Source organism: Lagenorhynchus albirostris, chromosome 1 (genome assembly GCF_949774975.1).
Source record: "Lagenorhynchus albirostris chromosome 1, mLagAlb1.1, whole genome shotgun sequence".
In the NCBI taxonomy this organism is placed as follows: Eukaryota; Metazoa; Chordata; class Mammalia; order Artiodactyla; family Delphinidae; genus Lagenorhynchus; species Lagenorhynchus albirostris.
This window is the reverse complement of record NC_083095.1, coordinates 75,501,140-75,526,468: the sequence shown is the minus strand read 5'-3', so window position 1 is coordinate 75,526,468 and position 25,329 is coordinate 75,501,140. Positions and strand designations below refer to the sequence as shown.

The window sequence follows — 25,329 nt, the reverse complement described above, 5'->3', positions numbered from 1 at the left end:
CCTGTGTTTGGAAATAAAGTTTTATTGGAAAACAGCCATGTCCATTTATTTATGCATTGACCATGGATGCTTCATGTTATAAGAGCATAGTTGAGTAGTCACGACAGAGACTATATGACTTCAAAACCTAAACTATTTACTATTTGACCCTTTACAGAAAAACTGTTTGCCAACCTCTGGGGTGTAGGAATTACATGGGAATTTTTAGATTTGCAGTTTTCTGTTTGATGGCAACAAATTAAATAACAAAAGCATATTTCTAATCATCTGTATGGCCAACTTAGAATACTTCCCTTGGTTTTGAGGCTTTTGTGTTCTTTACGTTATTTTTAACAAATGAAAGACAAATGGAATAACGGCACTTTACAAATAAAAGCATCTCAGTTCTTTAAATGGATAAAAGTGTTAAGAATATTTTTTAAACATTTAAAAATTTTTTACTGAATTACAATTGATTTACAGTGTTGTGTTAGTTTCAGGTGTACAGCAAGGTGATTCAGTTATACATATGTATATATCCTTTTTCAGATTCTTTTCCATTATAGGTTATTTCAAGATATTGAGTATAGTTCCCTGTGCTATACAGGGATCTTGCAGGGCAGTTTGTCTTGCATAACACCTGAGCCAAGATTTTCTTGACGATTCCACCAAAGGATCAAGAAACTAGAGGAATAGTTCTGTCAACTTTTATGTAACTCCAAACAAAACCTCCTGCTGCTTCTCAGCCAGCCATGCTGTTTGCTTTCTGCATACTGCATAATGGAGAATTTAACAGTTATCATAGTTTTAATGGTACTGGAAGATGTAGTCACTGTCCTCACCTAACAGGGTGGATGTCTGGACACCCACCTGAAGGTAAACACTGCCTTCTTCCCTAACATTCTGGAGTCCTGCACACTGGGTGTTGGACACCTGAGCACTGGGAGTTAAACATCAGGATAAACAGGCCAAAGAAATGGAGAGGGAGATAAAAGAACACAAATAAATCTAAATAGAGGAAATAAAGTATTCAAGCAGGTTTTATTTCCCTGGTGATAACTGCATCAGCTCTCTACTTCCAGTCTGAGCCCTCATTCCACATGGCTGGGTCCAGGCTAGTGGGAGTACAGGCAGGGCATACGATTTGTTTTACTTACCTGCTCCTCACTCAACTGAAAGCAATTTGACATAGGAATCGTGTCTGGTTTTGGTTTACACATTGTAGACAACTCTGTAAATTTCCAGAATGAATGCTTGAGCCTAGGGATTCCTGAACACGCACAATAATATAAGAGTACCTAGGTGGTCCGCTGAGCCAGAGAGTCTTGCCAGCAGGATAACTCTACTCAAGACCCTAATTTTAGTAAGAGCTAAAAAAATAGATCATTTTAACTGGTGAGAAAATCTATGTAGGTGAACATGTATCATTTGAAGACGATTCTTGTGTTCAACTGACTTAGTCATAGTCATTGCTACTAGATTGACGGCACTGCCCTGAGAGCCTGTGTAAGGCAACATCACAGCTGTCTGCAGAAACAAAGTCCCCATGCCTTAAAAGAGTTGATGTGAGCAAGTAACAATGTTTTGACTTCTTGCTATAAATACAGTCATACTGTGCATAAAGTAAACCCAATACTAGGGAAAGAATAAGCTATGAAATGACCCTGTCAAATCTTCTGCTGTGTTCACTTCACTAGCACAAATAATTGCACAAGAAACTAGACAAACAAGCTGACCGACACTGACCAAACAGTTCTTTGCATTGAGATTCCTGAATCTCTAATAATACAAATAAACAGGAGACAGATAAATACCACACACGTGCCTCTGGAATGAAGAGAGTCTGGCTAATACTATTAAGTATCGAAACTCTACTTTCTTAATAAATTACTTACTTGAATTAAAACAAGAATGTGACAAGAAGTGAAAAGAAGGTGTTTCAAAACAACTAAATGAAGTGGAGAAGGCAACCTTCCAGAAAAAGAATTCAGAATAATGATAGTGATCCAGGACCTCAGATAAAGAATGGAGGCGAAGATTGAGGAGATGCAAGCAATGTTTAACAAAGACCTAGAAGAATTCAAGAACAAACACCGAGAAGAATTCAAGAACAAGCAAACAGAGTTGAAAAATACAGTAACTGAAATGAAAAATACACTAGAAGGAATCGATAGCAGTATAACCGAGGCAGAAGAATGGATAAGTGGTCTGGAAGACAGAATGGTGGAATTCACTGCTATGGAACAGAATAACAAAAGAAGAATGAAAAGAAATAAAGACAGCCTAAGAGACCTCTGGGACAACATTAAACTGACCAACATTTGCATTATAGTGGTCCCAGAAGGAGAAGAGAGAGAGAAAGGAGCCAAGAAAATATTTGAAGAGAATATAGTCGAAAACTTCCCTAACATGGGAAAGGAAATAGCCACCCAAGTCCAGGAAGCACAGAGAGTCCCAGGCACGATAAACCCAAGGAGAAACACACTGAGACACATAGTAATCAAAGAGACAAAAATTAAAGACAGAGGAAAATTATGAAAAGCACACAAGGAAAAAACAACAAATATCGTATAAGAGAACTCCTGTAAGGTTAACAGCTGACTTCTCAGCAGAAACTCTATAAGCCAGAAGGGAGTGGCCCAATATATTTAGAGTGATGAAAGGGAAGAACCTACAACCAAGATTACTCTATCCAGCAAAGATCTCATTCAGATTTGATGGAGAAATCAAAAGTTTTACAGACAAGCAAAAGCTAAGAGAACTCAGCACCACCAATCCAGCTCTAAAACAAATGCTAAAGGAATTTCTCTAAGTGGGAAACACAAGAGAAGAAAAGGACCTACAAAAACAAAACCCACAACAATTAAGAAAATGGGAATAGGAACATATATATCCATAATTACCTTAAATGTGAATGGATTAAATGCCCCAACCAAAAGACACAGGCTCACTGAATGGATACAAAAACAAGACCCATATATATGCTGTCTACAAGAGGCCCACTTCAGACCTAAGGACACATACAGACTGAAAGTGGGGGATGGAAAAAGATATTCCATGCAAATGGAAATCAAAAGAAAGTTGAGTAGCAATACTCATATCACATAAATAGACCTCAGAATAAAGAATGTTACAAGAGACAAGAAAAGACACTACATAATGATCAAGGGATCAATCCAAGAAGAAGATATAACAATTATAAATATATATGCACCCAACATAGGAGCACCTCAATACATAAGGCAAATGCTAACAGCTAGAGGAAATCGACAGTAACACAATAATAGTGGTGGACTTTAACACCTCACTTACACCAATAGACAGATCATCCAGACAGAAAATTAATAAGGAAACACAAGCTTTAAATGACACAATAGACCAGGTAGATTTAATTGATATTTACAGGACGTTCCATCCAAAAATAGCAGATTACACTTTCTTCTCAAGTGCCCATGGAACATTCTCCAGGACTGACCACATCTTGGGTTACAAATCAAGCCTCAGTGAATTTAAGAAAATTAAAATTATATCAAGCTTCTTTTCCAACCACAGCGCTATGAGATTAGAAATAAATTAGAGGGAATAAAACATAAAAAAAACACAAACACATGGAGGTTAAACAATAAGTGACTAATTAACCAAGAGAATACTGCAGAAGTCAAAGAAGAAATGAAAAAATACCTAGAAAAAAGTGACAATGAAAACACAATGATCCAAAACCTACGAGATGAAGCAAACGCACTTCTAAGAGGGAAGTTTATAGCAATACAATCCTACCTCAAGAAACAAGAAACATCTCAAATAAACAGTTTAACCTTACACCTAAAGGAACTAGAGAAAGAACAAACAAAACCCAACGTTGGTAGAAGGAAAGAAATCATAAAGATCAGAAAGGAAATAAATGAAATAGAAACAAAGAAAAAAGTAGCAAAAATCAATGAAACTAAAAGCTGGATCTTTGAGAAGATAAACAAAATTGATAAACATTTAGCCAGACTCATCAAGAAAAAGAGGGAGAGGACTCAAATCAATAAAATTAGAAATGAAAAAGGAGAAGTTACAATGGACACCCCAGAAATACAAGGCATCATAAGAGACAGAAATACAAGGCATCATAAGAAATACAAGGCATCATAAGACTCAACCAGGAAGAAACAGAAAATATAAACAGACCAATCACAAATAATGAAATTGAAACTGTGATTAAAAATCTTCCAAGAAACAAAAGTCCAGGACCAGATGGCTTCACAGGTGAATTCTATCAAACATTTAGAGAAGAGCTAACACCCATCCTTCTCAAACTCTTCCAAAAAATTGCAGAGGAAGGAACACTCCAAAACTCATTCTACGAGGCCACCATCACGCTGATACCAAAACCAGACAGAGATACTACAAAAATGAAAATTACAGACCAATATCACTGATGAATATAGATGCAAAATACTAGCAACAAAATACTAGCAAACAGAATCCAACAATACATTAAAAGGATCATACACCGTGATCAAGTGGTATTTATCCCAGGGATGCAAGTATTCTTCAATATACACAAATCAATCAGTGTGATACACCATATTAACAAATCGAAGGAGAAAAACCATATGATCATCTCAATAGATGCAGAAAAAGGTTTTGACAAAATTCAACACTGATTTATGATAAAAACTCTCCAGAAAGTGGGTACAGAGGGAACATACCTCAACATCATAAAGGCCATATACGACAAACCCACAGCAAACATCACTCTCAATGGTGAAAAACTGAAAGCATTTCCTCTAAGATCAGGAACAAAACAAGGATGTCCACTCTCTCCACTTTTATTCAACATAGTTTCGGAAGTCCTAGCCACTGAGATCAGAGAAGAGAAAGAAATAAAAGGAATCCAAATTGGAAAATAGGAAGTAAATCTGTCACTGTTTGTAGATGACATGCTACTATACATAGATAATCTTAAAGATGTCACCAGAAAAACTACTGGAGCTAATCAGTGAATTCGGTTTAGTTGCAGGATACAAAATGAATGCATAGAAATGTCTTGCATTCCTACACATTAACAGCAAAAGGTCAGAAAGAGATATTAAGGAAACAATCCCATTTAACATCACATCAAAAAGAATAAAACACTTAGGAACAAACCTACCTAAGGAGACAAAAGACCTGTACTCAGAAAACTATAAGATACTGATGAAAAAATCAATGATGACACAAACAGATGGAGATATATACCATGTTCTTGGATTGGAAAAATCAATATCGTGAAAATGACTATACTACCCAAAGCTTGATAGGGATTGCACTGAATCTACATATTCGGTGCAATCCCTATCAAACTACCAATGGCATTTTTCACAGAACTAGAACAAAAACTTTCACAATTTGTATAGAAACACAGAAGACCCTGAATAGCCAAAGCAATCTTGAGAAAGAAAAATGGTGCTGGAGGAATCAGGCTCCCTTACTTCAGACTATATTACAAAGCTACAGTAATCAAGACAGTATGGTACTGGCACAAAAACAGAAATATACATTAATGGAACAGGATAGAAAGCCCAGAGATAAACCCATGCATCTATGGTCAACTAATCTAGGACAAAGGAGGCAAGGATATATATTGGAGAACAGACAGTCTCTTAAATAAATGGTGCTGGGAAAACTGGACAGCTACATGTAAAAGAATGAAATTAGAACATTCCCTAACACCATACACAAAAATGAACTCAAAATGGATTAAAGACCTAAATGTAAGACCAGACAATATAAAACTCTTAGAGGAAAACATAGGAAGAACACTCTTTGACATAAACAACAGCAAGATCTTTTTTGACTCACCTCCTAGAGTAATGGAAATAAAAACAAAAATAAACAAATGGGACCTAATGAAACTTAAAAGCTTTTACACAGCAAAGGAAACTATAAACAAGATGAAAAGACAACCCTCAGAATGGGAGAATATATTTGCAAACGAATCAATGGACAAAGGATTAATCTAAAAAATATATAAACAGCTCATGTAGCTCAATATTAAAAAAACAAGCAACCCAATCCACAACTGGGCGGAAGACCTAAATAGTCATTTCTAAAAAGAAGACATGCTGATGGCCAAGAAGCACATGAAAAGCTGCTCAACATCACTAATTATTAGACAAATGCAAATCAAAACTACAATGAGGTATCACCTCACATTGGTTGGAATGGGCATTATCAGAAAACCTATAACAGCAAATTCTGGACAGGGTGTGGAGAAAAGGGAACCCTCTTGTACTGCTGGTGGGAACGTAAATTGATACAGCCACCATGGAGAACAGTATGGAGGTTCCTTAAAATCTAAAAGTAGAACTACCATACGACCCAGCAATCCCACTACTGGGCATATACCCAAAGAAACCCATAATTCAAAAAGACACATGCACCCCAATGTTCATTGCAGCACTGTTTACAAAAGCCAGGTCATGGAAGCAACCTAAATGCCCATTGACAGACGAATGGATAAAGAAGATGTGGCACATATATACAATGGAATATTACTCAGCCATAAAGAGGAACGAAATTGGGTCATTTGTAGAGACGTGTATGGACCTAGAGACTGTCATACAGAGTGAAGTAAGTCAGAAAGAGAAAAACAAATATCATATATTAACGCATGTATGTGGGATCTAGAAAAATGGTACAGATGAACCAGCTTCCAAGGCAGGAATAGAGACATGATGTAGACAGCAAATATATGGACACCAAGGGGGGAAAGCGGGGTGGGAGAGGGTGGTGGTGGGATGAATTGGGAGATTGGGACTGACATATATATCCTAATATGTATAAAATAGATACCTAATAAGAACCTGCTGTATAAAAAATAAAATAAAAGAAGGTGTTTCAAGAACCAAGACACCTAAGTAAGGTCACCTATCCCTCATAAGGCTAAAGGTGTAAGGCTGCTGTTATCTAAGTACGGTTCATGGGCCCAAAGGAGGCCTTTTCAGGGTGGTTTACCAAACCCGATGAGTTTTCTCTCTTTTGTTGCAGATTAGTACTCCACACAGGATTCACAGTGACCCCCCTGTCATTATCTCTCTCTCTCTCTCTCTTTTTGTACACGTCCCTCCTCTCTGGTACACTGGTCCACAAATTCTAGGTGCTTCAAGATCCCCAATCTCCTATTCCGTCTGAATCTTACAGTGAGACAGCTGGGCTATTTTTGGTAAATCCCTCCTGCACTGGTGCCGAGAAGCTGCCTCCATCAAGTAAGCTGGGCAATGGTCGGGCTCACCTCATCTGTTTTCCTTATCTCTGTGCTACCTGTAGTCCAATGTCCAAAAGTTGTTTCATACAGTTTGTCCAGTTGTCCAGTTGGAAGGAAGGTCAACTCTACCTTTATCAATGAAGAAGTTACAGTAATTTGTTTTTATTGTATTTTACAAATATGTCATTTCATGATGGATAGGGATAAAAACCTCTTCAACCAACCACACATTACTTGAGACCTGCCTTAGGTAATGTTTCCTCTGTGGCATGCTGAATGAGTCTTGGGGATGAGTAGTAATTCAGGCAAAGGATTTGGGGAGATTAGGGTGCACTTTCTAGGCAGATGAATCCCTGTCTTACCCATGGGAGTCATGGAGACATATGCAAGGAAGAGACCTCTGACTATTCCAGTTAAAAATTCTGCCTGGGATTATTTGGGTAGCTAGAGATACTTGTACCATGCAGAAAATGATGGAAGCAACAACTGAATATTTCCCTAAGCATGCTCGTGTTTAGAGCTCTCTTCTGAGTCCTGTCCCATCCTCCTTTGTCTATGCCTCAAGCAGATATAGCTGTGGTGCAATTTTCAGGATGAACACCAGAGGGCGGGGTTTCCTACAAATGTGGTTCCTCTTTTTATTCAGGTGCTGGTTTGACTTGTTTACTTTGTAGCCACAAGACAGATTACTGTTGCTGTGCAGAAAGGGGCTCTCAGTTTCTAAGTGAGGAGTTTCTATAATATTCAGCTGCAAACTAGCCCCATTAGATTTGGTGTATCCTAGGGAGCTAGGACCGTTGCCAACATGTTTTCTGCCACTAACTCTGTTCTTGTGATCTTCTTAATATTCAGTAAGTAACATTTTATCTTAAATGTTCATGATTTTTCATTTTCCTATAATTATAGGTAACTTTTAGTTTTCTTCTCTGGCTGAAAACTCTCCTTCTGTCCATTTATAACATAAAAAAGTGATTCTCTTCTAGGAGGGACCAATGGAGACTCAGTGAACCAGACAGAAGGCCCAGTGACTGTCTCAGAGGGGGCGCCTAGGACCCTGCACTGCACTTACCAGACCTCTGGTTCAAATATCTATCTTTTCTGGTACGTCCAGTATCTCAACAAAGCTCTTCAACTCCTCCTGAAGGGCTCGAAGGCAAACCAGAGGGCAGAGCATCAAGGTTTTCAGGCCACTCTTGTTACGAGTGACAGCTCCTTCCACCTGAAGAAACCCTCAATGCAAGCATCAGACTCGGCTGTGTACTACTGTGCTCTGAGTGACACGGTGAGAGGAGCTGCAGGGGGAGCTGAACACAAACCCAAGGGGAGCAGGAGGGCTGAAGTGAGCAGCCTTGGGAGGAAGAGGTATATTCTCTCCTTGGGCAGTGTTTAGTTTATTTAGAGCTTTTCAGGAAAATAAATCAAGCTCAGATCTAATTCCTAGAAACCCAGGAGGTTGGGACTTGTCCTTCAGGGAGAATAGGGTGGATGTCAGTCTTAAAGAAAACCGAAGCTATGATCCCCAGAAGTGTCCCTGTTCAGCCAGAAAGACTCCTCCCTTCTCTAGACTGACTTTCAAAAACATCTATTTTCTCTTAATGTAAGATGGATGTTAGATGTCACGATATTAATATATTCATTTAGGGAAGAGAAAAGGAATAGATGACTAAAAGCTGCATCAGCTGAATCACAATCATAAATCAGCACAGGGATGCCAAGCAAATCATACACAAATTTTCACACGGCTGAGACGTAACGCTGTTGAGGCGCTGCTCTCAGTGAAATGAGCCAGAGCTGCTGCAGCAGTGGGATGAAAAGGCATTTGTGATTTTTGAATGGCTACATTTTTGATATAAGGAACTAGGAATGCATGGTCTGGTGATTTTGCCTTCATTTTGACTATAGGATGGGATACTTGAAAGCAAGGTGTTTCTAGCACAGACTGACTATTGATTGGCATTAGACACGTACAGCTGGACAAATTTTGTCCACCAGGAAACTTGCTGTGTGATAGCATTAAGCAGACAAGGAACTTTATCCAATGTAAATTTCCCCAGGAACCAATGCCTTGGAGTGAAGGAAGAAAAGTTATGATGACTGAGGGTAAATAGTTTGACCTTCCTGTCCGGAAGAAGAATCTGTGAGCTTATTTCACTGTAGATTTTGGCTGCAGGCCAAAAAAAAAAGCCATGCAAAAACATGGATGACTATTTGTTCTCAGAAGTCACCATAATCATAACAAATTGTATTGCTCATAAAACTTATGTCTATCCTAGATGCATTGGCTGAATACGGCAAATGGCTGCAGCACTGATATAATTGTTGTCAACTTAATTACAATAAAGTCTAAATAGGCAGGTTAGCTTCACCAACCAGGTCAACAAGCCATGATGTGCCACAGGCAAACTGATAGCAGCAAGTTACATTTCCTGTTCTGGTACAGAAGCATCTCACACTTCAGTACTTGTGCATGTGCCCTGTCAGGCACAGGGCACTTCAGTACTTGTGCACGTGCCCTGTTCAGGCATTTAGACCTGAATCTGAGACAGAACACAGCACATTTCACTCAGAGGAAGAGCTTCCAATATGGGGTTCCCTGGCCTGGTGAGAGTTGTCATAGCCTCTGTCCGCCTTGGTAAGGCTGGTAAGGATGGCCATAAACAGACTCAGCTCCACTCAGCTCCCATGTTTGGGGGTAGGGCAGGTTATTATTGTCTGGTGGTGTGTAGGAGAGTTGAGTAATGGGTAGAGGAATTAGAAGTCTTAGTCCTGTTTGTCCCTTGCAGCCCTCGGGGTTCCACCAGGAGAATCAGCCTAATTCTTTCTCTCTGTGTCTCTGCCTGTCTCTCTCCATATATATTATATATATAAAATTTTTTCTTCTCCCCAGGATCCATCACAGCCCAGAATGTCACTCAAGAACAGCCAGGGTCTTGCCTGGTGGTGCAGTGGTTGAGAATCTGCCTGCTAATACAGGGGACAGGGGTTCGAGCCCCAGTCTGTGAGGATCCCACATACCGCGGAGCAACTAGGCCCGTGAGCCACAACTACTGAGCCTGCGCGTCTGGAGCCTGTGCTCCGTAACAAGAGAGGCAGCGATAGTGAGATGCCCGTGCACCGCGATGAAGAGTGGCCCCCGCTTGCCACAACTAGAGAAAGCCCTCGCACAGAAACGAAGACCCAACACAGCAAAAATAAATAAATTAATTACTAAACTCCTACCCCCAACATCTTCTTAAAAAAAAACAAATTGAAAAACAAAAGACCAGCCAGAAATCTCTATGCTGGAGAAAGAAGATGTAACCTTGGATTGTGTCTATGAATCTAGTAGTTATAGTTATTATTTATTCTGGTACAAACAAACACCAAGTAGGGAAATGATTTTCCTTATTCATCAGGAGTCTTACAATGAGTGAATACAACAGAGGGTCGGTAGTTTTTGAACTTCCAGAAAACGGCCAGTTCCATCAGCCTCACCATCACAGCCTTGCAGCCTGGGGACTCAGCAGTGTATTTCTGTGCTCTGAGAGACCACAGTGATCCAGGTCCCTGTAGGAACCCCACAGAAACCTCAGATCTCAACGTGAGGTGTCCCCCAGCTATGAAAACCTTAGTGAGATTCTCGGTAAGGACAGGAGAAGGTGGGGCCGTGTCAGCGGGGCAGGGGAGTTAGAAGTGGAAACCTCACTCTAAGGAAAATGCTCTCTCTCTGGCTCAGAGAACATATCTAAAAGTGCCATTCATCAAAAGCATCTTTATCTTCAATTCTTCATCTTGAAGTAGATCATTTGCCAAAAAATATTTAAAATTTTTTTATGGTGATTATATTAGAGCAAGTGATTTGGTTTAAAAAAATTCAGTAATATTTGTCCAAATCTGCACCTGAATTGTTAGACTTTTAGGTTCACTGCACAAATATTCATGCATTGCTGACTAAGTCTTGTCATTATGTTAGATCTGAAGTATCTGTTAAATGGCACTTCTTGGACTCTCCCTGTCCCATTGTCTCATGCTGTGCCATGACTGACTTGGAATGATGGACACAGAATAAATGTCACCACAAGTCTTGACACCAAGGAGGAATGAAGCTCTTCAGTTTGCTCAGAACCAGCCCCATTACCTGATCACATTCTCTATATGCATGTTTAATGCAGATAAAATAGAATATCCAAAGAAGTAATACTAAAAACAAAACAGAACAACTCTAAAACTCTACTAGTCAGGAAAAACTGTGCTACAGAATCACATCTTATAGGATGTTTTCCATTCTGCGTTTTTACCCAACAGTATATTGTGAAATTATTATTTGCCCAGCATTATTTACAGATCAAAAATCACACATTCTAATGATGATATTCCAATGTATGATTTTTTTCTTTAAGAAGAAGTTGGGGGTAGGAGTTTATTAATTAATTTATTTTTGCTGTGTTGGGTCTTCGTTTCTGTGCGAGGGTTTTCTCTAGTTGTGGCAAGCAGGGGCCACTCTTCATCGCGGTGCGCGGGCCTCTTCACTATCACGGCCTCTCCTGTTGCGGAGCACAGGCTCCAGACGCGCAGGCTCAGTAGTTGTGGCTCACGGGCCTAGTTGCTCCGCGGCACGTGGGATCCTCCCAGACCAGGGCTCGAACCCGTGTCCCCTGCATTAGCAGGCAGATTCTCAACCACTGCGCCAGATTTTTATAATACTTTTTTGGCAAATTCTGTCTTACTAGCTGTTTAGATTGTTTTACTCACAGTAACAAATAATGCTGGAATGAACACACGGGTATTTGATGATTTCCTTGATAATTCCCAGGAGGTGAATAGGAATTTACCTTTAGTCTTTCTGGTATGGGCTCCCTGATCATTTGTGTGACCCTGGAGTATAGCACATTTTCACTCTACAACTACTAAACACTCATATTTTTCCTGTAACACAATATTCTTTTACATCAAGGCTTTGCTTTACAGTTTAGCTCCTAATGACTCCAGATGGCCTCAATTTCAGACAATTCTGTACCACATATGTTCAAAGTAGCTGTAATATAACATCTGAAAGAGTAATGTCTCTGTGCTATTGTGTGGTGATATTAGGTGGCAATTAACCTGGTGGATATGTTTTCATCTGGAATTCCAAAAAGAAAGATATTCTTCCTTGTGTAAGGATTTTCTATCCCTACTATACAAAAAACAATGATCCTAATACAGAACAACTTTCCAGATCAGAAAGCATAAGTGTGTGCGTGTGTGCGCGCGCGTGCGTGCGTTCGTGCGTGCGTGTGTGTGTGTGTGTGTCAGGGAGAAGGAGAGAGAGAGAGAGAGACCACGATAGACTTATGTAGCCAAGTCATGAAGTAATTAACTAAACACTTAAATTTCGTAAAATGTATTGGAAGTAAGTAAGGTCTTTAGGGACAACTTTTAATGAAGAAAATAGATGTAAGTAGTTTACAAGGGAATAAATCCAACATTTGAAGCAGGAAAAATGTATCTTAGAATCTGGTGCAGGAAGCGGTATTGGCGAGAGGTACTCAAAGGAGGATTCCCAAAAGTTAGCAAAAATTTTTAAAAACACCAGACCGAAAATAATCAATGACCTATCTTTTTTAACAATTATTTCAATCTATTTGTACTTTGAAAGTCTGAGAAATCTTCTAGAATGTTTTGGATAACATGCATACCAGCTCAAACTGCAGCCGTTGTAAAATCACGGTCACTAGTCTCTACTTGATCCCTAACATCCCCCAAATCATATCCCGTCTCCTTAATCAATGAGCTGTCTAATCATAATCGCCTTTTTAAATTTTCTTGATTGTCACATAACTCTAATATTTCTAATATCTCCATCAGATTATTTTGCCAATAAATAAGTAAATGCCATCTGGGAAGGAATGCATTAACAGTGTGCCTGTAACTTGTTTTCTGCTTCCTCTGAGGTCACCTGAGGCCTTTGGGGTTTCCTGAGCTGACCCCTTTGTGGACACAGTAATCTCATTTATACTTGAAAAGTAAAGAGGAGTTTTTAGGAGTTGTTCCGTACTAAGTTCTTATCCAGAATGACCTTAGCAGGACACCCAGGGTATTTCTAGATTATTCATTGCAAATAAACTAGAATTTATGGACATCGGATATATCTGATTGGAAAATGGCAGTCAACTAATGTTGGATCTCTTGTACGTGATTAGAAAAACCTGAAAGACCCCAAACCTCAATGACTTCCCTGTTGCAACCTGTGTTGCTATAGTTGATGCTTGTCATACTGAACCCCAAGTCTGTCCTTGTGTTAAAAAAGGGACTTTGTGAAGCTTCATTTGAACAATTCATGAGCTCCCAGAGACTGAAGCTGGGTCTGCTGCTCTTTCTTGCTTGGTTTTGCTCTTCAGAAACCCTGTTTTTTCCCCTTCTAGTCACTACCATCCTTCCAAGGAAACCACAGTCCCATAGATAGATTGGTTTTGCCCATTTCTGAACATTATACAACTAAAATAGTATAGCTTGGATTTTTTCTATCTGGATTCTTTTCTTAATATCAGATTTCTAACAGTCATCCATGTTGTATACAGTTTAGTTTGTTTGTTCTCATTGCTGTATGAACATACCAGAATTTATTTAGCTACCTGCTTAACTGGTTCTTTGGATTTTTCCTGCCTTTGGCTGTTATCAATAGTGGTATTATGAATATTCTTATACACGTTCTTTGGTGAACATATTTACACACTGCTATTGGGCATATTATTAGAATTTCTGGATTAAAGGGTATACATATATCTGGCTTTAATTCCTCCACTAGCTAAGCCCTCAAAGAGTGCTAATAACCTCGGTGTTGTAAATCAACCGCAATTTCCAAACCTCATCATTGCTGACCTCTCAGAAACTTTAGACACATGAGTTGTGACCATTTACTCTTGCTTCAAATTCTCTCTTCCTTAGAGAAAGTTTCTCTCTTTCTTAGAGAAACAGCTTCTTCTCTGACAAAACACTCTCTGAGGTTTGTACCTACTTCTTGGGCTGTTCCCTCTCTCACTCCCGCACACACCTTCATCTCCCTTCCAGTCATTAACTATTGTGCGTCTGCAAGGTTTAGCTCTAGACTGTGTCCTCTCTTTGTGTTATTCTCTCTCTCTCTGACATTTTACTCATGTCTACCTGACTCTGTGTCATACCTCATCATCATCTTTCTCTAGCTTCTCACTCAATTTAACAAGTATGAGCCACCTTTCTGTCACATATACACAGAGATAAAAATAACAGAGTAATCAGCATTCTGGCCATAAGTACAGTAAAGTGAGAGAAATTGTCATTGCCGCCTAGTGTGACCCTCTGAATCCTCCAAACTCCAGGGGATTCATTTCAAACTCTCTGAGCCAATCTTCTGAATCTCCTCTAACTTGGCTTGAGGAAGATTGAGGAAGACACACCATCACAGCTTCACTTCTGTTTGCTCTAACTCTTCAGTGAATTATCAGTTTTCTCATATATCATTACTCTGCATGATAGGCTAAGGAAAGTTGAACAAATGCACTTCATATATGTTTTGGAAGTGTACCCAAGCATGTATTGTGGACTCTCTCCATCGGTTCTCATGTACTGAAGGCTCTCTTCCAAGTCCAAGACAAAAGGAAATGTTGCAATTAATATGTTTTTATAATCTACATCTATATCTATACTTATGTATAGACTTCTAAAATTCCTGCTATGCCCGTAACTGTGAGTTCCATACAGTCAGGAAACATGTATGTATTGTACATTACACAGTACATGGCACATAGTGGCTGCACATTACATATTGGCTAACTGAAGAATGAATTAATTGATAATATCAACAGACACAGAGCTTCTACCCTTTGGATGCTGTTAGATAATTGTGTATCAATTAGTTCTTGTATTCGTCCAATTCTCATCACCATAAGTATACTTCTATTTCCATGTACCATAAATCCCCTTTCTGTTTGTACAGATTTTCGTCACATGGTACTATTTTCGGTTTGCAATTAGATGGTCTCCCTCTTGTTGGCATAGACAGAGCCATCTTCATCATCTGAGTGAGTCTATAGGAATTTGTATATCTAATTCATTTTCTTGTGGACTTGGAAGTCCCTCTTATCGGTGAGTATTCCGGTTTCACCTGGTGAAGACGTATTCCTGTATTATCTCTTTTCTGCTTTCTTCTCTAGAGCTTTTATCTTAGAATTTCAGCCTCAAATATTTATTTCCTGTGGCTAGAGATATGAGTCCTATAAAGCTAAGGGTGGCAGTGGGCAGAGAGTGGGGGAGTGGTCCAGGCCGAAAGAAAATCACAGTTAACTTAGTTCTCTTTGAGTCTCAATACTTTTCCTTTCCATCCTAATTCCTAGGGCTCAAAGGAAATGACGTTTTTATAATAGGTGTTCTCCATACACTAGATGTTGCCCATGAGTACAATTGGATGGTGTCGAACTATCTGTTTCTATTTATCTTTACCATTGCCATCACTTGTTCTGCTTCTTTGTATATTTTTAATTTCCAGTCTAGTGACCTAGTTTGGGGGTAGATATTCCTACCATTGGGAGTCCTAGCTTGAGACAAGAAAAATATCTTGTCTGTTTTTCTAATTTCCTGATTCTGGTTCCAAGGGCTGAATTATTTCAATCAAGAATCCTTTTCAGTTCCTGGATTCTCAACCCTTAAGAAAACTTTTAGGAAGTATTATCCTCGATTGTAATATTGGTATTTTAAAAGTTCTCCTACGAGAGCAAAAATCAGGACTCTGCCTCTGGCACAGCAGAAAGAAGAGTCACTACATCCTTGGGGAAATGAGCTATTTGACCTTGGAATGGTGACTGTGCAAAAAGGTAGATGGAAGCATGTAATTTTAGCAAAAAGTAATAAGAGAAAGAGGCAATTCTCTTTCTTGTGACTATTTGTAGAGAATATTCTCTTTTTCAAGAAACACATGTTCCATTATAGGAAAGAAGTTAGAGCAAGGAAAAGACTCTCACTTTAGTTCACTTTGATGACTTAAATATTAATAGGCATTTTTTTCTCGGAGAATTTTAAAGTTTAAAAGAATGTGAATTTTAGGAAAGACAGAAGTTATCCTTGATCATAAGATAGATGTAACCATTTTCCAAATCTATACTAGAAAACATTGCCCTGTAATACATGATAGATGATTTCAGAGGCTGATATGTTGAGAAGGGTTTGGGTTTGTTCTATAGTTCTAACTTTACTTTTAATTTAGAGAAATCACAGTAAGTATAAAAAGGGAAGCTCACAGGCTCAAAGCATACAAGTTTTTTTCAATCTTGTATGAGAAATGCTCAAGCTACATTTTGGTTATGTTGCTTTGAACTAGTTACTTGATAACAGCAAATACGTAAAGCTTAAGACAAAGATGATGACAGATTCCTATTTTCTAAAAAAGATCTTCTTAAAAATATGCATTATAAAAATCAACTCAAAATGGATCATAGACTTAAATGTAAAATATAAACTATGAAACTTGAAAAAAAAAAGACAAAATCTTCAGGACTGGAGCTAAGTAAATCTTAGATTTGACACCAAAAGTATGATACACACACACACGAACATACACACACACACACACCCCTAACTGAATCAAATTTAAAAACTTTTCCTCTACAAAAGACCCTGTTAAGAATATGAAAGGATAAGCTACAGACTGGGGGTAAATATTTACAAACCATGTATCTGACATAGTACTTGTATCTAGAATATATAAAGAACTCTAAAAGCTAAATGGTATAGAAAATGAACAACCAATTAGAAAAACGGGTGAAAGAATCAGATTGATATTTCACCAAAGAGGATATACAGATTGCAAATCAGCACATGAAAAGATGCTCAACATCATTAGCCATCAGAGAAACGCAAATTAAAACCACAATGAAATATCACTATACAACTATCAGTGGGGCTAAAATAAAAAATAGTGACAACACCTAATTCTGGCAAACATGTGGGGAAAACTGGATCACTCATAAATTGCTGATGGGAATATAGAATGATACAGGCACTCTGGAAAATGGCCTGGCAATTTCTTATAAAACTAAACATGCAATGCAGACTTGGATACTTATCCTAGATAAATAGAAGACTTTATTTACATAAAACTCTGTACCTGAATATTCATAACAGCTTTATCCATAGCAGCCAAAATATGGAAACCTGATGTCCCTTAGTAGGTGACTGGTTAAACAAACTGTGGGACGTCTCTACCATGGAATACTACTCAGAAATAAAAAGAAACAAACAGGTTGGATACACACTATTACCTGGACAAATCTCATGTTTTTACTACTCATTCTGAGTGAAAAAAATCTCAATGCTTACTTCTATATAATTCCATTTATATAACATTATTAAAATAACAAAATCGTAGGGATGAAGAACAGGTTAGTGATTGTCAGGGGTTAAGGACTAGGGAAGGGGTGGGTGTGGCTACAAAGGGGTGGCATGAGGAAGCCTTGTGGTTATGAAACAGCTGTGCATCTTGATTGTGGCAGTGAACGTATACATGTGATATACATGAATGCATGAATCTGTACATGTGTAAAGTTGCATAGAACTACACACACACATAAATGGCTGCATGTAAACTGTGGAAATCTAAGTCCTGTGGGTTGTACCAATGTTAATTTCCTGGTTTAGAGACCCCTGGAGGACATAGGGTAAAGAGTACACAGAGCTTCCCTGTACATTTTTGGAAACTTCTATGAATCTATAATTATTTCAAATTAAAAAAATTCTTTTTTAAATTAGAAACAAATTTCATAAAAATTATCTCCTTGGTTTCATTACACATCACACATTCAGCTTCTGGGTTCTTTTAGAGCCTATCCTACAAAGAGCTCCTGCATTAATCCTGCAGTTATCTTTTTCACGTTCTTTCTGAGACACACATTCAGAAACAGAGAAACACATCCTTTTAATTATGATTTGTAAGAGTCAGAGTTTGCTAAGTGTGACTAGAATAAATCAAATCAAAGGATGAGAAAATGGATACAAGTTAGTTTAATGACTTTTAGATCACTGAGAAATTATCAGATTTTCAAAGAAAAAGTCAAAGAACAACAAACCCCTTACCTACACTGTTAGTGCAATAAATTCTGTGCAGCTTATTCTTTTCTAGTCCCTGAGTGGGTGAGGGATGAAGTGACATCAAAGCAGTGCGTCTGAGAGTTGATGTTCTTTTTCTGGGTTGTAGCTAATGGGGGTAGAGTGTGCTCTTCGGACAAGTCTGAGGAGACCTTATATAAATGGTGGTCAACTCTGCAACATCAACACATGTTCAATGACAAAACCCAATGGAGTGCGGCTTCCGGGAAGATGGCGGAAGAGTAAGATGCGGAGATCACCTTCCTCCCCACAGATACACCAGAAATACATCTACACGGGGAACAACTCCTACAGAACACCTACTGAACGCTGGCAGAAGACCTCAGACCTCCCAAAAGGCAAGAAACCCCCCACATACATGGGTAGGGAAAAAGAAAAAAGAATAAACAGAGACAAAAGGATAGGGACGGGACCTGCACCAGTGGGAGGGAGCTGTGAAGGAAGAAACGTTTCCACACACTGGGAAGCCCCTTCGCGGGCGGAGACTGCGGGGGGCGGAGACTGCGGGTGGTGGAGGGGGAAAGCTTCGGAGCCACGAAGGAGAGCACAGCAACAGGGGTGCGGAGGGAAAAGCGGAGAGATTCCCGCACAGAGAGTCAGGGCCGACGGGCACTCACCTGGCCGAGAGGCTTGTCTGCTCACCCGCCAGGGCAGGCGGGGCTGGGAGCTGAGACTCGGGCTTCGGTCGGAGCGCCGGGAGAGGACTGGGGTTGGTGGCGCGAACACAGCCTGCAGGGGGTTAATGCGCCACGGCTAGCCGGAAGGGAGTCCGGGGAAAAGTCTGGACCTGCTGAAGAGGCAAGAGACTTTTTCTTCCCTCGTTGTTTTCTGGTGCACGAGGAGAGGGGATTAAGAGCGCTGCTTAAAGGAGCTCCAGAGACGGGCGCGAGCCGCGGCTAAAAGCGCGGACCCCAGAGACGGGCAGGAGACGCTAAGGCTGCTGCTGCCGCCACCGAGAAGCCTGTGTGCGAGCACAGGTCACTCTCCACAACCCCCTTCAGGGTAGCCTGTGCAGCCCGCCTTTCCCAGGGTCCCGGGATCCAGGGACAACTCCCCCGGAAGAACGCACTGCGCGCCTCAGGCTGGTGCAACGTCACGCTGGCCTCTGCCGCCGCACGCTCGCCCCGCCCTCCGTGCCCCGCCCTCCGCCCCGCCTGAGTGAGCCGGAGCCCTCGAATCAGCGGCTCCTTTAACCCCGTCTTGTCTGAGCGAAGAACAGACGTCCTCCAACGACCTACACGCAGAGGCGGGGCCAAATCCAAAGCTGAGCCCCCTGAGAGCTGTGAGAACAAAGAAGAGAAAGGGAAATCTCTCCCAGAAGCCTCAGAAGCAGCGGATTAAAGCTCCACAATCAACTTGACATACCCTGCATCTGTGGAATACATGAATAGACAACGAATCATCCCAAATTAAGAAGGTAGACCTTGAGAGGAAGATTTATGATTTTTTCCCCTTTTCTCTTTATTTTTTTTTATGTTTATTTATTTATTGGCCGTGCTGTGTGGCACGTGGGATCTTTGTCCCCTGACCAGGGATCGAACCTGCACTCCTTGCATTGGAAGCGTGGAGTCTCAACCACTGGACCGCCAGGGAAGTCCCCCTTTTCCTCTTTTTGAGAGTGTGTTTGCTTCTGTGTGAGATTTTGTCTGCATAGCTTTGCTTCCACCATTTGCCCTAGGGTTCTATCCATCCGTTTTTTTTTCTCTTAATATTTTTTTTTAATTTTAATAACTTTATTATATTTTATCTTATTTTATTTTAGTTTATCTTCTTTCTTTCTGTTTTCCTTCCTTCCCTCCTTCCTCCCTCCCTCCTTTCTTTCTTTCTTTCTACTTCTACTAATTCTTTCTTTCTACTTTTTCTCCCTTATTCTGAGCCGTGTGGATGAAAGGCTCTTGGTGCTACAGCCAGGAGTCAGTGCTGTGCCTCTGAGGTGGGAGAGCCAACTTCAGGACACTGGTCCACAAGAGACCTCCCAGCTCCACATAATATCAAACGGTGAAAATCTCCCAGAGATCTCCATCTCAACACTAGCACCCAGCTTCACTCAACGCCCAGCAAGCTACAGTGCTGGACATCCTATGCCAAACAACTAGCAAGACACGAACACAATCCCACCCATTAGCAGAGAGGCTGCCTAAAATCATAAGTCCACAGACACCCCAAAACACACCACCAGATGTGGACCTGCCCACCAGAAAGACAAGATCCAGCCTCATCCACCAGAACACAGGCACTAGTCCCCTCCACCAGGAAGCCTACACAACCCACTGAACCAACCTTAGCCACTGGGAACAGACACCAAAAACAACGGGAACTACGAACCTGCAGCCTGCAAAAAGGAGACCCCAAACACAGTAAGATAAGCAAAACGAGAAGACAGCGAAACACACAGCAGATGAAGGAGCAAGATAAAACCCCACCAGACCTAACAAATGAAGAGGAAATAGGCAGTCTACCTGAAAAATAATTCAGAATAATGATAGTAAAGATGATCCAAAATCTTGGAAATAGAATAGACAAAATGCAAGAAACATTTAATAAGGACCTAGAAGAACTAAAGATGAAACAAACAACAATGAACAACACAATAAATGAAATTAAAAATACTCTAGATGGGATCAATAGCAGAATAACTGAGGCAGAAGAACAGATAAGTGACCTGGAAGATAAAAGTGGAAATAACTACTGCAGAGCAGAATAAAGAAAAAAGAATGAAAAGAACTGGGAAAGTCTCAGAGACCTCTGGGACAACATTAAATGCACCAACATTTAAATTATAGGGATTCCAGAAGAAGAAGAGAAAAAAAAGGGACTGAGAAAATATTTGAAGAGATTATAGATGAAAACTTCCCTAATATGGAAAAGGAAATAGTTAATCAAGTCCAGGCAGCACAGAGAGTCCCATACAGGGTAAAAGCAAGGAGAAACACGCCAAGACACATACTAATCAAACTGTCAAAAATTAAATACAAAGAGAACATATTAAAAGCAGCAAGGGAAAAACAACAACTAACACACAAGGGAATCCCCATAAGGTTAAGAGCTGATCTTTCAGCAGAAACTCTGCAAGCCAGAAGGGACTGGCAGGACATATTTAAAGTGATGAAGGAGAAAAACCTGCAACCAAGATTACCCAGCAAGGATCTCATTCAGATTTGATGGAGCAATTAAAACCTTTACAGACAAGGAAAAGCTGAGAGAGTTCAGCACCACCAAACCAGCTTTACAACAACTGCTAAAGGAACTTCTCTAGGCAAGAAACACAAGAGAAGGAAAAGACCTACAATAACGAACCCAAAACAATTAAGAAAATGGGAATAGGAACATACATATCGATAATTACCTTAAATGTAAATGGACTAAATGCTCCCACCAAAAGACACAGATTGGCTGAATGGATACAAAAACAAGACCCATATATTTTCTGTCTACAATAGACCCACTTCAGACCTAGAGACACATAGAGACTGAAAGTAAGGGGATGGAAAAAGATATTTCATGCAAATGGAAACCAAAAGAAAGCTGGAGTAGCAATTCTCATATCAGACAAAATAGACTTTAAAATAAAGACTATTAGAAGAGACAAAGAAGGACACTACATAATGATCAAGGGATCGATCCAAGAAGAAGATATAACAATTGTAAATATTTATGCACCCAACATAGGAGCACCTCAATACATCAGGAAAATAGTAACAGCCATAAAAGAGGAAATTGACAGTAACACATTCATAATAGGGGGCTTTAACACCCCACTTTCACCAATGGACAGATCATCCAAAATGAAAATAAATAATGAAACACAAGCTTTAAATGATACATTAAACAAGATGGACTTAATTGATATTTATAGGACATTCCATCCCAAAACAACAGAATACACATTTTTCTCAAGTTCTCATCGAACATTCTCCAGGATAGATCATACCTTGGGTCACAAATCAAGCCTTCGTAAATTTAAGAAAATTGAAATTATATCAAGTACCTTTTCCGATCACAACGCTATGAGACTAGATATCAATTACAGGAAAAGATATGTAAAAAATACAAACACATGGAGGATGAACAATACACTACTTAATAACGAAGTGATCACTGAAGAAATCAAAGAGGAAATAAAAAAAATACCTAGAAACAAATGACAATGGAGACACGATGGCCCAAAATCTATGGGATGCAGCAAAAGCAGTACTAAGAGGGAAGTTTATAGCAATACAATCCTACCTTAAGAAATAGGAAACATCTCGAATAAACAACCTAACCTTGGACCTAAAGCAATTGGAGAAAGAACAAACAACCCCCAAAGTTAGCAGAAGGAAAGAAATCATGAAAATCAAATCAGAAATAAATGAAAAAAAAAAGAAGGAAACGATAGCAAAGATCAAAAAAACTAAAAGCTGGTTTTTTGAGAAGATACACAAAATTGATAAACCATTAGCCAGACTCATCAAGAAAATAAGGGAGAAGACTCAAATCAATAGAATTAGAAATGAAAAAGGAGAGGTAACAACTGACACTGCAGAAATACAAAAGACCATGAGAGATTACTACAAGCAACTCTATGCCAATAAAATGGACAACCTGGAAGAAACGGACATATCTTAGAAATGCACAACCTGCCAAGACTGAATCAGGAAGAAATAGAAAATATGAACAGACCGATCACAAGCACTGAAATTGAAACTGGGATTAAAAATCTTCCAACAAACAAAAGCCCAGGACCAGGTGTCTTCACAGGTGAATTCTACCAAACTTTTAGAGAAGAGCTAACACCTATCCTTCTCAAACTCTTGCAAAATATAGCAGAGGGAGGAACACTCCAAAACTCATTCTACGAGGCCACCATCACTCTGATACCAAAACCAGACAAGGATGTCACAAAGAAAGAAAACTACAGGCCAATATCACTGATGAATACAGATGCAAAAATCCTCAACAAAATACTAGCAAACAGAATCCAACAGCACATTAAAAGGATCATACACCATGATCAACTGGGGTTTATTTCAGGAATGCAAGGATTCTTCAATATACGCAAATCAATCAATGTGATATACCATATTAACAAACTGAAGGAGAAAAACCATATGATCATCTGAATAGACGCAGAGAAAGCTTTCAACAAAATTCAACACCCATTTATGATAAAATCCCTGCAGAAAGCAGGCATAGAGGGAACATTCCTCAACATAATAAAGGCCATGTATGACAAACCCACAGCCAACATCATCTTCAATGGTGAAAAACTGAAACCACTTCCTCTAAAATCAGGAAAAAGACAAGGTTGCCCACTCTCACTGCTCTTATTCAACATAGTTTTGGAAGTTTTAGCCACAGCAATCAGAAAAGAAAAGGAAATAAAAGGAATCCAAGTCGGAAAAGAAGAAGTAAAGCTGTCACTGTTTGCAGATGACATGATACTATACATAGAGAATCCTAAAGATGCTACCAGAAAACTACTAGAGCTAATCAATGAATTTGGTAAAGTTACAGGAAACAAAATTAATGCACAGAAATCTCTGGTATTCCTATACACTAATGATGAAAAATCTGAAAGTGAAATCAAGAAAACACTCCCATTTACCATTGCAACAAAAAGAATAAAATATCTAGGAATAAACCTACCTAAAGAGACAAAAGACCTATATGCAGAAAATTATAAGACACTGATGGAAGATATTAAAGATGATACAAATAGATGGAGAGCTATACCATGTTCTTGGATTGGAAGAATCAACATCATGAAAATGACTCTACTACCCAAAGCAATCTACAGATTCAATGCAATCCCTATCAAACTACCACTGGGATTTTTCACAGAACTAGAACAAAATATTTCACAATTTGTATGGAAACACAAAAGACCCCGAATAGCCAAAGCAATTTTGAGAACGAAAAACGGAGCTGGAGGAATCAGGCTCCCTGACTTCAGACTATACTACAAAGCTATAGTAATCAAGAAAGTAGGGTACTGCCACAAAAACAGAAAGATAGATCAATGGAACAGGATAGAAAGCCCAGAGACAAACCCACACACATATGGTCACCTTATCTTTGATAAAGGAGGCAGGAATGTACAGTGGAGAAAGGACAGCCTCTACACTAAGTGGTGCTGGGAAAACTGGACAGCTACATGTAAAAGTTTGAGATTAGATCACTCCCTAACACCATACACAAAAATAAGCTCAAAATGGATTAAAGACCTAACTGTAAGGCCAGAAACTATCAAACTCTTAGAGGAAAACATAGGCAGAATACTCTATGACATAAAACACAGCAAGTTCCTTTTTGACCCACCTCCTAGAGAAGTGTAAATAAAAACAAAAATAAACAAATGGGACCTAATAAAACTTCAAAGCTTTTGTACAGCAAAGGAAACCATAAACAAGACCAAAAGACAACCCTCAGAATGGGACAATATATTTGCAAATGAAGCAACTGACAAAGGATGAATCTCCAAAATTTATAAGCAGCTCATGCAGCTCAATAAGAAAAAGACAAACAACCCAATCCAAAAATGGGCAGAAGACCTAAATAGACATTTCTCTAAAGAAGATATACAGACTGCCAACAAACACATGAAAGAATGCTCAACATCATTAATCATTAGAGAAATGCAAATCAAAACTACAATGAGATATCATCTCACACCGGTCAGAATGGCCATCATCAAAAAATCTAGAAACAATACATGCTGGAGAGGGTGTTGAGAAAAGGGAACCCTCTTGCACTGGTGGTGGGAATGTAAATTGATACAGGCACTGTGGAGAACAGTATGGACGTTCCTTAAAAAACTACAAATACAACTGTCATATAAGCCAGCAATCCCAATACTGAGCATGTACCCTGAGAAATCCATAATTCAAAAAGAGTCATGTACTAAAATGTTCATTGCAGTTCTATTTACAATAGCCCGGAGATGGAAACAACCTAAGTGTCCATCATCGGATGAATGGATAAAGAAGATGTGGCACATATAATACAATTTTATATTACTCAGCCATAAAAAGAAACGAAAT

General features: G+C 39.4%; 1 gene segment (V, D, J or C); it reads left to right on the top strand.

Moving 5' to 3' along the window:
- Nucleotides 1–8,018: 8,018 nt before the first annotated feature.
- LOC132528209 (T cell receptor alpha variable 18-like) lies at nt 8,019–12,053 on the top strand. The segment is given in 3 exon segments: nt 8,019–8,064; nt 8,197–8,487; nt 11,947–12,053. Coding segments are annotated over 3 exon segments (444 nt in total).
- Nucleotides 12,054–25,329: the final 13,276 nt, after the last annotated feature.